Source organism: Leptonychotes weddellii, chromosome 14 (assembly GCF_054177405.1).
Source record: "Leptonychotes weddellii isolate Sample4059 chromosome 14, ASM5417740v2, whole genome shotgun sequence".
Taxonomy (NCBI): domain Eukaryota; kingdom Metazoa; phylum Chordata; class Mammalia; order Carnivora; family Phocidae; genus Leptonychotes; species Leptonychotes weddellii.
In genome coordinates, this window is record NC_138382.1 from 55,753,829 (window position 1) to 55,766,985 (window position 13,157).

General features: G+C 43.9%; 1 protein-coding gene across 1 annotated transcript in view; it reads right to left on the reverse strand.

Moving 5' to 3' along the window:
* ABCA1 (ATP binding cassette subfamily A member 1) overlaps positions 1 to 11,402 on the reverse strand; it is a 99,925-nt gene extending 88,523 nt beyond the window's left edge. The window contains exons 1-2 of the mRNA XM_081804081.1: positions 11,241 to 11,402; positions 2,742 to 2,835 (exon numbers count right to left, since the gene is read on the reverse strand). Coding sequence (XP_081660207.1) covers positions 2,742 to 2,835; positions 11,241 to 11,306 — 160 coding nt within the window. The 5' untranslated portion in view covers positions 11,307 to 11,402. The remainder of the gene's footprint in view (positions 1 to 2,741; positions 2,836 to 11,240) is intronic.
* Between the last annotated feature and the right edge of the window lie 1,755 nt (positions 11,403 to 13,157).

A 13,157-nucleotide genomic window follows, 5' to 3' on the forward strand; every position in this document is an offset into this window, starting at 1 on the left:
TATCCAGTCCCCGCAACTTGCTAAGTAGCAACTTCGGCCAAGTTACCCAACCCCTACGTCAGTTTCCTCAGGTGTAAAACGGTGACAGAAATACAGTGGACTCCACAGAGCTGCAGTGAGTAGTGCGTGAGTTCTTACAGGCAAAGCAGGTAGCAGAGAGCCTGGTCCAGGGCAAAGGCCCGGAGAGCGAGCCTGTCAGGACTGTTGCAGCACTCTGGTTGTGAGCCTACGACAGTACTCATTCCACCACTGTCCAGCCAGAAATACTCCTTCCACCCCACAGCCACGACCTTCCTCCAGAGCAGGAATCCCGTTTCATTCATCTTACTCTTTTCGCGCAGATATGCTAACAGAGTCTCCCCAGAAGGTAAGCTACAGCCAGAAATTGCTACCCTCTGCATTTCTAATATTGGGGTCCCTTTTTTCTTTTCCTTCTATCATAGTCCAACCAGAGAGGCAACCTCCAAAGCAAGGATGTAACAAGATCTGATCACTGTGGCCACCCTCTGCAGGGACTCTGGCCTGTTGAACGTTTACTCAGTAAACCTCCTTATCTCCCTGTTAATAGTTCAAGGAAAACCAAACAAGGTCCCTTGCCTAGGTCAGCTGCTCCTCATGCAGGGAAAAGTTTATGTAACCCAACCAAATACTCGAAGAATTAAGGGATTCTCTTTAACCTCCTGAAGATACTGGCAGCCAAAATAGGGTGGTGTTGGTCCAGGCAGCACTGGGCAGTGGAGGGGAAGTTATTTCAAGCTAATCCCTGGGGAGTAAAACAAAGACCCTTCCCTAGAGGTCCCACCCGATTTGCAAAAAAAAAAAAGGCAGTATGGGGACTTGGCATTTGGTATACAGGACGACAATCAAATATCGTAATGGACCTCCACAGCCCAGGGAAGTGATTAGGACCTTGATGGCTCTCGATCAAACTCGGAAAGATTTATGGGGAAGAATTAAACACCCATCTTTTGTTCCCAGGCACAAGACACCTCTGCAGGCTTCATCTTAGCTCTCTGCCCTTCTAGCGAGGTCCCTAGAAGGTGGTGAGAATAGGAGGGTAAGGTTGCAAGAAGTGCACAGGTGGGGGCAAAAGTCGCATCTGCCTTCTGTAAGTACAGCAATTTCACATTTCTTAGAATCTATAATCTAGATCTAGAGGGATCTGGGTTAAAATTCAACAACTTGCCCAAGGTCATGACCTCAGCAAGAGGTGTAGCAAGGATCCAAACAAACCCCAATTTGTCTGATGCCAAGGTACGCACTATTTCCACTACACCGTCTTGCCTGCTTGTGATTATTCCTGAGAGAGCACAGCCTAGCAGATAAAAAGGCTGAGTTTTCCCTAAAACCCTAAAACATGTACTTCAGTGAAGCTTAGGGTAATGCTAAAATAAAATCAAATATGCATTTGTTCATTAATCTTTCGGGCACCAAAAGAAAAAGCAGAATTACATTCCAGGCCCACAAATTGAGCATATATTTCATTTTATGCTCTTTTCCTTTCTGGCGAAATCAGAAAAAACGCATCTGGTAGAATGTTCTTGAGGTTTTGTGGATTTCGGATTTTTTTTAAACTTCAATATGTATAAGATGTATTAGCAAATTAGCAGGTAAAAAAACTGCCACTATGTGCTGTGAGAGAGATGGGACCAGCCTAAGAACACAATTAAAAGGTGTCCTTAACCCCATCTCTTCCTCGAAGAACGATATCCTGCAAAAATATCCTGCGCAGCCGGCGGGCTGTGAGCGGAGCTAGCTAATGGTAAGAAAAGGCACCGAAGCAATGGAACAGAGGTCCCAGTAAAACCTCCCACATAAACGTTGACCCTTCAGACTGGGACATTTCTGCAGTCAGTCCATCCAATGAGCCTAGCCAGGAGACAAAGATGGTGATGACAGAATGACACCCAGGACAACCACATGGGGTAGGTGTCGTCATTCCCCTTTGATAAATTTGAGGACAATCGGGTACAGAGAAGTGAAGTCACTTGCCCAGGGTGATATACCTAGTAAAGTAAGTGTCGAGGCCAGGATTCAAACCCAGGTCACCTGACATCGAGAGCGTGTATTCTTAGCCACTACTGTATTTTCTACCCTCACTATATAGGCCATCACCCAAACACATGCCCAGGAGTCAGATGATTGGAGCTCGATTTCCTCTGTGTCACTTATTAGATGTGTGACCTAGGGCAAGTCCTGCACTTTTTGGAGCCCCAATTTACTTATTGAGAAATTAAAGCAAACGCTAACAATGAGGGTCTATTATACAAGGTTGTTATGACAATCCAATGAAATCATATTAGGCAATCTGAGCAGTCCTATACAAATGCTGCTTAAAATGATATGTTCCTGATTTGCAACTGTGCAATAAAGATGTAATGCATATAAAAAAACAAAAACAAAAACAAAACCTGGCAGGGTCCAGATGAGAGCTGAGTTAAGGCACTGCCTCAGGGGGCTCTTTTAATCACCATCCTCTGACTTATCGGTAAGCTGCTTTTACTTTCATGATCTAAAATGCATGAAACAGATGTTGGCTATTATTATAATTACTGTTATCACCATTGGCTAGGACTGAAAATGGTCTCCTGAGTTCACGCCTTATCAGAAAACAGGAAGCGTTTCTATTCCAAACCATGTGCGGTGTTTCCTAAAGATAGTGGCTTAGGACAAATGTAGTCCGTGCCCACTGCCTGGATGTCGCGTGCCAGCAGTCTGACGTGGGACGCTCAGATACTCACATTCATGTTGTTCATAGGGTGGGTAGCTCAGCCGGACGGAGATCAGGATCAGGAAGATAAACAGAGGCCAGGCCACTTCCAGCAACAGCTGACACTGAGGGGGAAATAAGACAGAGCACTGTGAGTTTAAAAAATAACATGGATGCTTAACTCTGCTGGGCTTTGGGAAATCCACAGTTGTTAATTAAACAACTGATGGGCTCTTCAGCCTCTCCCACTACTCTCCAGGCTTTATCAATGCTGAATTGTTTGCAGTTCTCATAACATACTATTCCACACCTCTGTGTTCTCCTGAAGAAAGGGAAAACCCTTCCTATCCTGCTTCATCTGGCTCATTACTTCCTATTCATTCTTCAACACACTCCAGCACCATTTCCTTGACTAAAATCTCAGGCTAAGTGAGAAACCCTTCTCCTGTAACAGTAACCCATGCATATTCCTCCCAGAGCCTTTTCCTCCAGCCTGAAATCACCCACCACTGGCTTCCTCAGGCAATAGGAGCACCCTGAAGGCAAGCACTCAGTCAGCTTTGCATTCCCAGCCCTCGGGCAGTGTCAGGTAGGGAAGGACCTTTAGTGGAAAGGAGAGGGCGGGGCAACCTGCTGGGCTCAACACACCACCTCCGCTCCTTAAACGGCACACACAGTTGGGCTAAGGCTCCAAAGGACAATGGAAATTGACACAGGGTTCCATATGGACCTCTGTGCCTCCAGGACTGGAAAGAGCTGGGAAAAATGCAAAATTCTCCTTCCCTGTCTATCAGGGTCTCCGTACCACCTTCTCCAGTCGGTTAGAAGATCATTAAACTTACAAGTAAGCATGATCCACTCTGGTTAAAACAGTGCAGTGTCTCTAAAGGAAAACCCTGCCTCAGTGAGTTGCCAAGGGATAAATAAGCCCAGGGACAAGATGGAAATCGTTAAGACATCATTTTATTGAACCAGGGGTGAGCTACACTGCCCGAAGACTCTCACCTCTTTCATTCCCTTCATTTCTAGACTCTGAGGTTCTAATTAGGATGAACACCAAAGAGCCCAGAAGAGTCACGGGGCCTTGTGGTTATGAGTAATTAAAACTGTGGCTGCAGAACCACAAAAATCAATAGAACACTGGCCTGAAATCCCCCCCCTTTTTTTTTTCAAACAGAATTTTTTTTCTTGATCTTTAAGTCCATACATTTTTAGTGGAAAATTTGAAATTAAAAAATTCTAGAAAAGTAGGAAAAAGTAAATACGAATCACCCTTAATCCTACTTTCCAAAGATAATCCCTAGTAAACTGAGCTAACAGTGCCCCCTATTAATATTTTGGTCTTTTTTTTCTATGCATACATGAATATTTTTCTCTACAAAACTGACATTATACAGCATATATAATTCTGTATTTTGCTTTTTCATTTAACATTACAATGGGAGTATTTTCCATGACAAGATATTCTCTTAAAAATGGATTTTAATGGCCATTTTGATATTCCATCCTGTGAAAAGATCATAATTAATTAAACTGTCTGCTCTTGCTGGTGCTTCAGAGTGTTTTTGCTTTTTTGTTTATCATTTGTGGTTGCATTTTGGTATTTTAAATAACCCATTTTTAATTTCCAAAAACCTTCAGTATGATTACCCATTAAAGTCTTTTTTAAAATCGTCTTTTTGGAAGGAAATACAAAGATGATAATAGTAGATGTCCTGGGGTGATAAGAAGATGGGTGACTTTTTTTTTTTTTTAAACACTTTCCTGTGTTTCCTAATTCTTCCATAATGAGCATGTATTACTTCTTGAATGGAACAAAAATCCACTGTTACCATATAACCATGAAGAATAATTTATACTATTTGATAGCACATGGTGGCATAGGGGGGTGATGGGGGGTGGGGGTATAAATGGGTCCCTCTTTGGAAGAAAGCATGCTCTCAATGGGGTCTCCAAGACCAAAGACATGGCTGGTCTTCCTAATATTTCTAAAAATAATCCCAAAGAGGCAACACACACTGAAATCTCCAAGCTTTCAATGACATTTGGTCTCTTCTACCAGCAGAGTTGGAAGCCCCTCCTTGGAGCCTCCCACGTACTCCGTGCCTTCACCAGCACTTGGTACAGCAGGGGCCCTACTTCAAAAGGACTTTCTCCCCCACTGTCACTTTCTTCTCACTAAGCCTGCCACATAGAAAGTCTTAAAAAAGACTGAGTAAGAGAATGAACTGAAGTTTATGAAATAATAAAGATGGAAATATAAATCAGTGGAGCTGTCTGGGAAAGCAATTTGACCATACATAGTCAAAAGACACGTTTATCCCCTTTGACCAAGTAACATGCATAGGAATTCATCCTACAGAACTAAATTTAAAATATCAATAAGCTGTATACATGAAGTTATTCATCCACTGAAACACTGTAATTACAAAATATCGGAAACAACTTAGTTGCACAGTACTGGGGAAATGATTAAATTATGGTACATCTACTGGACAATATATTATGCTGTCCTCCCATCTATGAAACACAGACACTATTAACCATGTAACACTAAGTGAAAAAAGCAGAACACAAAACTGTATGCATTACAAGCTTACAGCTACATAAAATCACTTACAAATATGAACAGGAATAAACTTTTTAAAAATGGCATTAACTGTGAATGAACTCAGAAAAGAATAATGAATTCAGAAAAAAAACAAAAACAAAATTAAATGAAGAGTATGAGTAAGATAGTCACCAACCTTGGCACTCTGAAGTTACCATCTGTACATTTAGGATAAATAGTAGCTACCATTTTTTTATTTAGAGTCCAGTATGTAGTAGGCACATTACATATGGATTATCTCATTTAATCCTCCAAACAGCCTTGTGGTGTAGGAACCATTACTGTCCCCATTTTATATGTGGCAAGGCTAAAGCTCCAGGAGGGCTAAGTCATGGAGACAGAGGCAGAGTTATGATTAACTGCTAGTTCTGCCCAACTCCAGAGGCCACATGGCATTGAAACAGCATGTGGCCCCGGTGGGAAATGACCGCATTAGTGGCAAGGTCACAAAACATCAACTGGTTCCACCAAGGTCACGTGAATTATAACAGTTACAGCCAATAGTGAGCACCTACTGCATACCAGGTATTTTTACATATCTCATCTCTAATATTTAATTCTCATAATGACTCTGTGAGATAGATTGCATTGTTACCATGAAGCTAAGGTTTGGAGAGGTTATCACCCGCAACCTGGTAACAGAGTGCACCTGCACTTGAACCCAGTTCTAGTGACCCCCTTGTGCTTTTGTACCCATTTTACAGATGAGGACAGTGAGGCCCAGAGAGTTAATAAACAAACATTCAAATGTTGGCAACAGGGTATGAATTTATCAAATTAAAACTACACTGGTGGATTACTGTAAAACTACCAGGAATGTCAATGGCATCCTGCGATGCTAGGGCCAAAAAATCCTTCTCTTACTAACACAGATTTTAATGCATGCCTCTCAGAATTGTTTTGAAATTTAAGAAGATAATGGATATAAAAGCATGTCAAAACTACAAAACGCAGTCTACACACCAAGAATCAGTATTATAACTCTGAAGATTATTTGGAAATATGGAAATATACACACCAAATAATGTCAAGTGGAAGAAGAAAACAGAACGTAAAATGGTACATATACATGTGAGGATTACAACTGTCGCCTTGGGCTATTGTCGCTCAAGTCCCTTCAGTGCCAAGGACCACACAATCTGATCCTCATAATCATGACCCATCCACCTGTGAGACTTCTTCTGTACATAAAATAAAATTCAGCTGTCCTTCTCCAGCTCCAAGGCCAGGCGTGACCTGGCCCTGCCGATCCCCAGTTCATCTCCAGCCAGCCTTCATTCACCCCACCAGTGTCACTGGCTTCTCTGTTCCTTGACTCAGGAGCATGCATTCGGACCCATGGCCTTCACACCTTCTCTCTCTCTACCTGGAATATGGTGCTCCTCATCTCTGAGCTCCTGATCTTCCCCGGCTTGAACTTCAGGGCTCTCGGCTTACCTGTTTTAACTTTCCATCCTAAATTAAGCCCCTACCCATATCCGGGTGGTATCTAACACAGTGCCACAGTTTGTCTGATTTATTTTCTCCTGACACCTAACACAGTTTGTTATTTTATTTTTACTTCTGTGATCATGTATCTCATATCTGCTTCCCTCACTGAACAGTAAGCTCTGCGAGGGCAAGGATCACGTCTGCCTGCTTCACCACTGTACACCCAGCACGCTGCCCCCCATGTAGTAGATGCTCAATAAATATGCATCCAAATGAAACAGTAAATGGCTGTGTTCTAACTTTCTTCATTCCACAGAAGACAAAACTAAAACTCAAGAGAAGTGGGTTTCCCTCAGCCATTGAGGCACATGGTGGCCAAGCTGGAATTAGAACTGAATTAGAATTAAATAAAAATTAGAATTACTATCTGGATTTGAACCATCACTACCAGGCCAGGAACAAGGACAAGGAAGAAATGTATCAGCTTGGGACACCTGGGTGGCTCAGTCGTTAAGTGTCTGCCTTCGGTTCAGGTCATGATCCCAGGGTCCTGGGATCGAGCCCCGCATCGGGCTCTCTGCTCAGCGGGGAGCCTGCTTCTCCCTCTCCCACTCTGCCTGCTTGTGTTCCCTCTCTGTCTCTCTCTGTCAAATAAATAAATAAAATCTTTAAAAAAAAAAAAAAGAAATGTATCAGCTGGAACTGGAAGTGGGGAGGGAATGTGGAAATTTTTCATCTACCCTGGAAAATTCTCTACTGGCTCTTAAATGAGGAGTTTTAATTTTTATTTATTTGATAGTTTATTCCTTATCATTAACCAATGTCCAAATACTGATACTCTATGCAAAAATCAGAATTACCTATTTTCCCAGCCACATGGCTAATCAGATCTCATGGAGACAATTAGTAGCAAAGGCAAAAGAGAGAGGCCATATGGCCACACTGTCCCATCTGTTCCATGGGACCTTGGCCTCTGGCTCAGCCTGAAACCAGATGAGGATCCTGAGAACTCTCAAGCCCCTCGCCCTTCCTGTCCCAAGCCCTGTTTGTGCTGAATGACTGCCACCCACACAAGTTAACCGTTACTTTGGACCCAAACTGAGCTTTGCCCCCAACTTTCACAATTCAGTGTATTCTTTGCCCAACAACGGAAAGCTAACCCTGGTTGATGGTCCCCATGAGGGGACAATGGGGGCACAAGAGAGGTCCCCAGGATTCATCAGCAAACAAGGACACAGAGAGAAAGGGCAAATGCTGCCTTTCCACGGGGTTATTCTGGAGTATACTGTTCAGCTCCAAGCTTTCACACATTCTTCCCGGACGCAGCACACAAGGCCCCTACAACAGGAGAGCCTCCTGAGACCTGCAAACTGATGGCCCATTTGACACATTCACCACTCGTTCAGCAAATACGATTTCAGCATATGCTGGGTGCCAGACTCTGGGATCGAGTGTGTATACTTTAGGATCTGAGAAAATGGGAAACAAGCAATGATTTTCCACACATTGTGAGCAAGAACTATCATGGAGCTTCTCCCCCTGCCTACTGGGCAGGGCTGGTTCTGACTATGTGAGCTAACAAAATGGCACCAAAACGCTTAACAAGTCCTATTGTCTCAACAATATAATCCAGAAATCCAAGCCAGGTGGATTGGGAAGTAGCTACTAGTCAGCACTTAAGATCCATGGGCATTAAACCTTCAGTGCAGACAAAGCAAAGCCTGCCAATCAATCAATCAATCAATCAAGGACTGGACTACCCTTGAGCCCTGCTTTCTTTGCTAAGATGCTACAATTCTTTCCACCACTCAGTGGCTAATGGACACACTATGACAGACACAGTTTCCCATTATGTGAGCAGCCGCCACGAGAATGAGAAGAGGCAGGGGACCCAGACCACACCGTAGTTAAGAAGTGAGGACAGGTGATGAACACACAGGACCTGGAAACACCAGGAGCTGGGAACAGCCATGAGAAACAGGAGCAAAGGTGAGGAAAAAGGTCAGAAACGTCAAGATTTTGAGACTGAAAATAGAAAAAATAACAATACTACTGAAAAGCAATTTGACGGGCGCCTGGGTGGCTCAGTTGGTTAAGCAACTGCCTTCGGCTCAGGTCATGATCCTGGAGTCCCGGAATCGAGTCCTGCACTGGGCTCCCTGCTCAGCGGGGGGTCTGCTTCTCCCTCTGACCCTCTTCCCTCTTGTGCTGTCTCTCATTCTCTCTCTCAAATAAATAAATAAAATCTTTAAAAAAAAAAAAAAGAAAAGAAAAGCAATTTGACATAGTGATTTAGAGTACCAATGCTGAAGTCAGGTTATCTAGATCTGAACCCTACATTTGCTCCTGACCAGCGATGTGGACCTCAGACAGATTACTTAAACTCTCTCTACTTCAAGTACCCCAGCTACCACACAAGGAAACAACAGTACTTCATGGGTTCTAAAGAATTAATCCAATTAATAACCCATTTAGGTGCCTAGCACATGGAAACTCATTCTAAGTGCTTGCTTTTATTATATTATATAATAATATGTTATACTTTACTATCTATTGTCACCAAGACAGGTAGGCTACATAGATTCTAATTTCCACTCTCTGACTAGTGACCTTAAGATTCAGGTCCCCATTTGTAACATGAGGGGCTAAAAAAAAAAAAAAAATCATTGTTTCTCAGACTAGAATATATATTCCTGAGGGATTAAATATGAGGTCTCTGCTGAGGATTTTAAACATTTTGTGTTTTCATTTCAGGGGTCATCTAAACAAATTCAAATAAACGTAACTGAATTTTCTGAATGCCTACTTTGTAACTACTTCTGGCACAAGATTTCAAAGCCTAAGTTTATATTTGTGTCTGTGATTGCGTTGGCAGCAATATAATTGTAGCAGACTAATGAGAAAGGAACAGATGCAGACACAATTTATAAATGATGAGATTGGACCAAACGGAAGCCAAATGACATCAAATGAAGGTCACTGGGAAAGTGGTTGAGGAATGGAATCATTAGCACATAGTAATACAGAATGTCCAACCTCAAAAGAATCTGCACTACGGCCTTCACTACCATATTCACATTACGACTTAGAGTTTGGTTTCAGCTGAACAAGGGCAGATGTCTTACTCCACTAACAATGTTCACTTGAGTTGCACTGGTTTTGCAATATGGTTTGCAGTTCATTTGTAAGTATGCGTGTGTCATATGGTTATATGATAGCCTATAAGCACAGAGGTTTATATCTAGTGTCACATATGTACACATTTAAGTAACATTACAATAAAAAAGAAATTTCGTGAACACAAGGGGACCTTGACATTTTTGTACTTCTAAAAAAGGTCCAAGGATTATTCTAGTTTGAGAAACACTAATTAAATTCTCTCAAAGGTCTCTTATGGCTCTTTGAGTCTAAGAAAGATGATCATTTTGGTTATAAACATGTTAAGCCTAGTTAAGATAGCCCAGTGGGGACACAGGTTTAGAACTCAGAAAAAAGCAAAGTGGGAAACAGATTTAGAAGCCAACTATAGGGGCTTGTAGTTGGCTGGGTGGCTCAGTCGGTTGGGTGTCCCCACCTCTTGATTTCGGCTCAAGTCATGATCTCAGGGTTGTGAGAGAGAGCCCCATGTTGGGCTCTGCACTCAGCAGGGGAGTCTGCTTGAGATTCTCTCTCCTTCTCCCTCTGCCCACAGCCCCTGCATGTGCTCTCTCTCTAAAATAAATAAATAAATCTTTAAGGAAAAAAAAAAAAGAAGCCAACTACAGAGCAGTGCAGCTAAACCCAGGAGACTAGATGGGGTGTGTCCAAGAGTGTTCGGAAATAGACAAGCCAAGAGCTGATGTCTGAGCTTCAGGGAGCTCACCATGCCTCACAGCCTTCCCCTTCCTCCTCGTAAAAATACCATTCACCAGAGCATTAAAGATGATCTTCTCAGGATTACGCAAAGAATTCTGTGTCCCATCCAGGAAGTGAGTGGCTTAGAACCCTCCAGAGAAATCAAACAAATCTTAGTTTTATATTCCTCCAGGCTAGCAGTCCGAGCTGAGAGAGTCCACACTGACACGAAGAGATCCAGTCTCTCCCTAAGAGCTGGGCCGTTAACTCACTTCATTCCCACCTCCCAGAAATACAGGGCCCTCGGGTGCTCTTGGAGAGCCAGGTGGCCCCCAGGGCTGCAGCAAAGGGAAAGAGTGGGACAGTCAGGGGCAACTCTGTGCCAGATTCCAGAAGTCAGAACTCGTGCCTGGGCACTAGGCACACATACTAAAGCTAACGTTTCTGCCTGGCTGCTGATCTTCCCTCTCTGATAAGCAACAGGGCTATTTCAGGACCACAGGGACCTGTGCCCACCAGGGCCAGATTCATTCGGTCCCTCTGAGAAAACCAAGAAGATTCCCTCTCCTCCCTCCTCCAACCCCCAACTCAAAACCATGAAGAAAAGCGGGGAAAACCCCACCCCTTCCCCGAACTGGAGAGACCCAGGCTTACAGTTTGTCTTCTTCTGAAAGTGAGGTTCTTCCACAGCAGCAACCTCAACTGAGGCCAATAAGCCATGTTACCTCCGCGGGCGCCCCCCGCAGCGCGTGTGGCTCAGGAGCCCGTGGAGACTGTGGCTGCAGCTCATGCAGGGCCGCTGTGGCTGGTCATTAACTGAAAGATAAAGCAGGAGGGGAGAGCGCGATCAGCGATTGCGGCAAAGCCAGACGCCAGTGAGGGCTGTTACTCCAGCCCCCTCACCTGAGACCTCAATACCCGGATCCGTGTCCTCACTGCTCCCAGGAAGTCCCGAGTCCCCAACCTTTGGCTTCGGGGTTCTCCAGTAAACGGGGACTCTGGAAGCTTTCTGGCAGCAGGCTGGAAGCCAGTCATTATAATCCTAACCATTTTAGCTCCATTGGTGTGATCGTCTGGGAGTGACAAACGCACTTATGAAAACAGACTTGAGTGTTTGGTCAAAACACTGAGGTTGGAAATGGCATCCTGGAATCCCAAAGACCTGCCTCACCTCTCCAAGAAAATGCCTCCCTTCACATAAAATGTTAGCCACATTTATAAACTCTGCCTCAGCCCTGCAGTAATTTATGCTATTCCTTGAAAATTTGCTGCGGACTACATTTTCATCTGGCCACACAGTTGTGTCCTTCAAATGATAAATGGCACCATCGAGAAAGCAGTTTCCCAATCTAGAAAGTGCGTCTTAGAAGACGGTGAAGAAACACCAAGGAAGTGCCATTGACACCTGGTTCCCAGGTGATGGGGACAATCCCAGCGCTGCATGCCTGTGGAAAGAAAACAGTTCCCCGTGGAGAAACAAGTCGGCTAAGGCAGGCGGAGAGCATCACCTGTGAAAGCAACAAGCTCCCACTGCCCAGCCGTATGCACACCCTGGCTCTGTTCCACCTGCACCTGCACACGGGGGCCCGCTACTCCGTGTCAGGTGCCGCGGGTACCTCCTTGGAGGACTGCTTCCCCATGCTGGGGGAAGGGATGGTTCTCATACATGGGGGTACAACATTCTGTGTGTCCCAGCTGCCCACTCAACAACTGTACTTACTAAATGCAGGAATTTATATTAACTAGCCGTGCTAAAATTAAAAGTTGGGGAAGGGGCAGAAAGTGAAAAGTAGAAGAAGGGAGGGACACACAGGTCAAAGCTGGGCCCTGCAGGCACCTGGTAGTCATGAACTCTGGGCAGAAACCAGAAACCAGCTTTACTTCTAAATCGCTCAGTTTATGCTTGTGGCCCCGAGTGGGGCAGAGGTGGAAGTGGGATATTAGGCATGAGGAACAAACAGCAAAAAGAATGAATGCAGTGACCACTTACCAGTACAAAACCAAGTATTGGACTAAAAATCTGTGAGTCCAAATGAGATCTCAATGCAAAGCTCAGCCTCTAGCAGGATTTTACTCTTTTGTCCCCTACCCCTCAAGGACTTGCATTTAAAACCTCTAGAGAAGAAAAGAGATTGGAGGGAGTTTTCAGTGCCCGAGAAGAAGGAGTGACCCTACTATTACATTATGTATTTTAATTCATTCATTGACAATCCAACAAATCAGGAATTCCTCCAAAATATTCAAGCTTTAGGACCTATTTCTTTTCTTTGTCATTTGCTCAGCAAATCTCTAGGACACAGGCCCCCAAAATTTCTCACCCCCAAAAGAAGAGTTAAATCAGCAATGCCTCGGTTCTGTTCCCAATTTGTTGCTTAAAGATGTCAACTGACCTCCCAGGCACTGAGAGCCAGGATGCCACTATGAGACATGTTTGTAATCCCAAACTGTTTTGTAAGTGGCCTAGGATAGGGCCTACCTTCCAGAAATACTGAAATAAATAATTAGCTAGATTTTTCTCATGCAAAAGCTGCTCTCCAGGAATCACCTGGTTGATTTAGAAGCTACATGAAT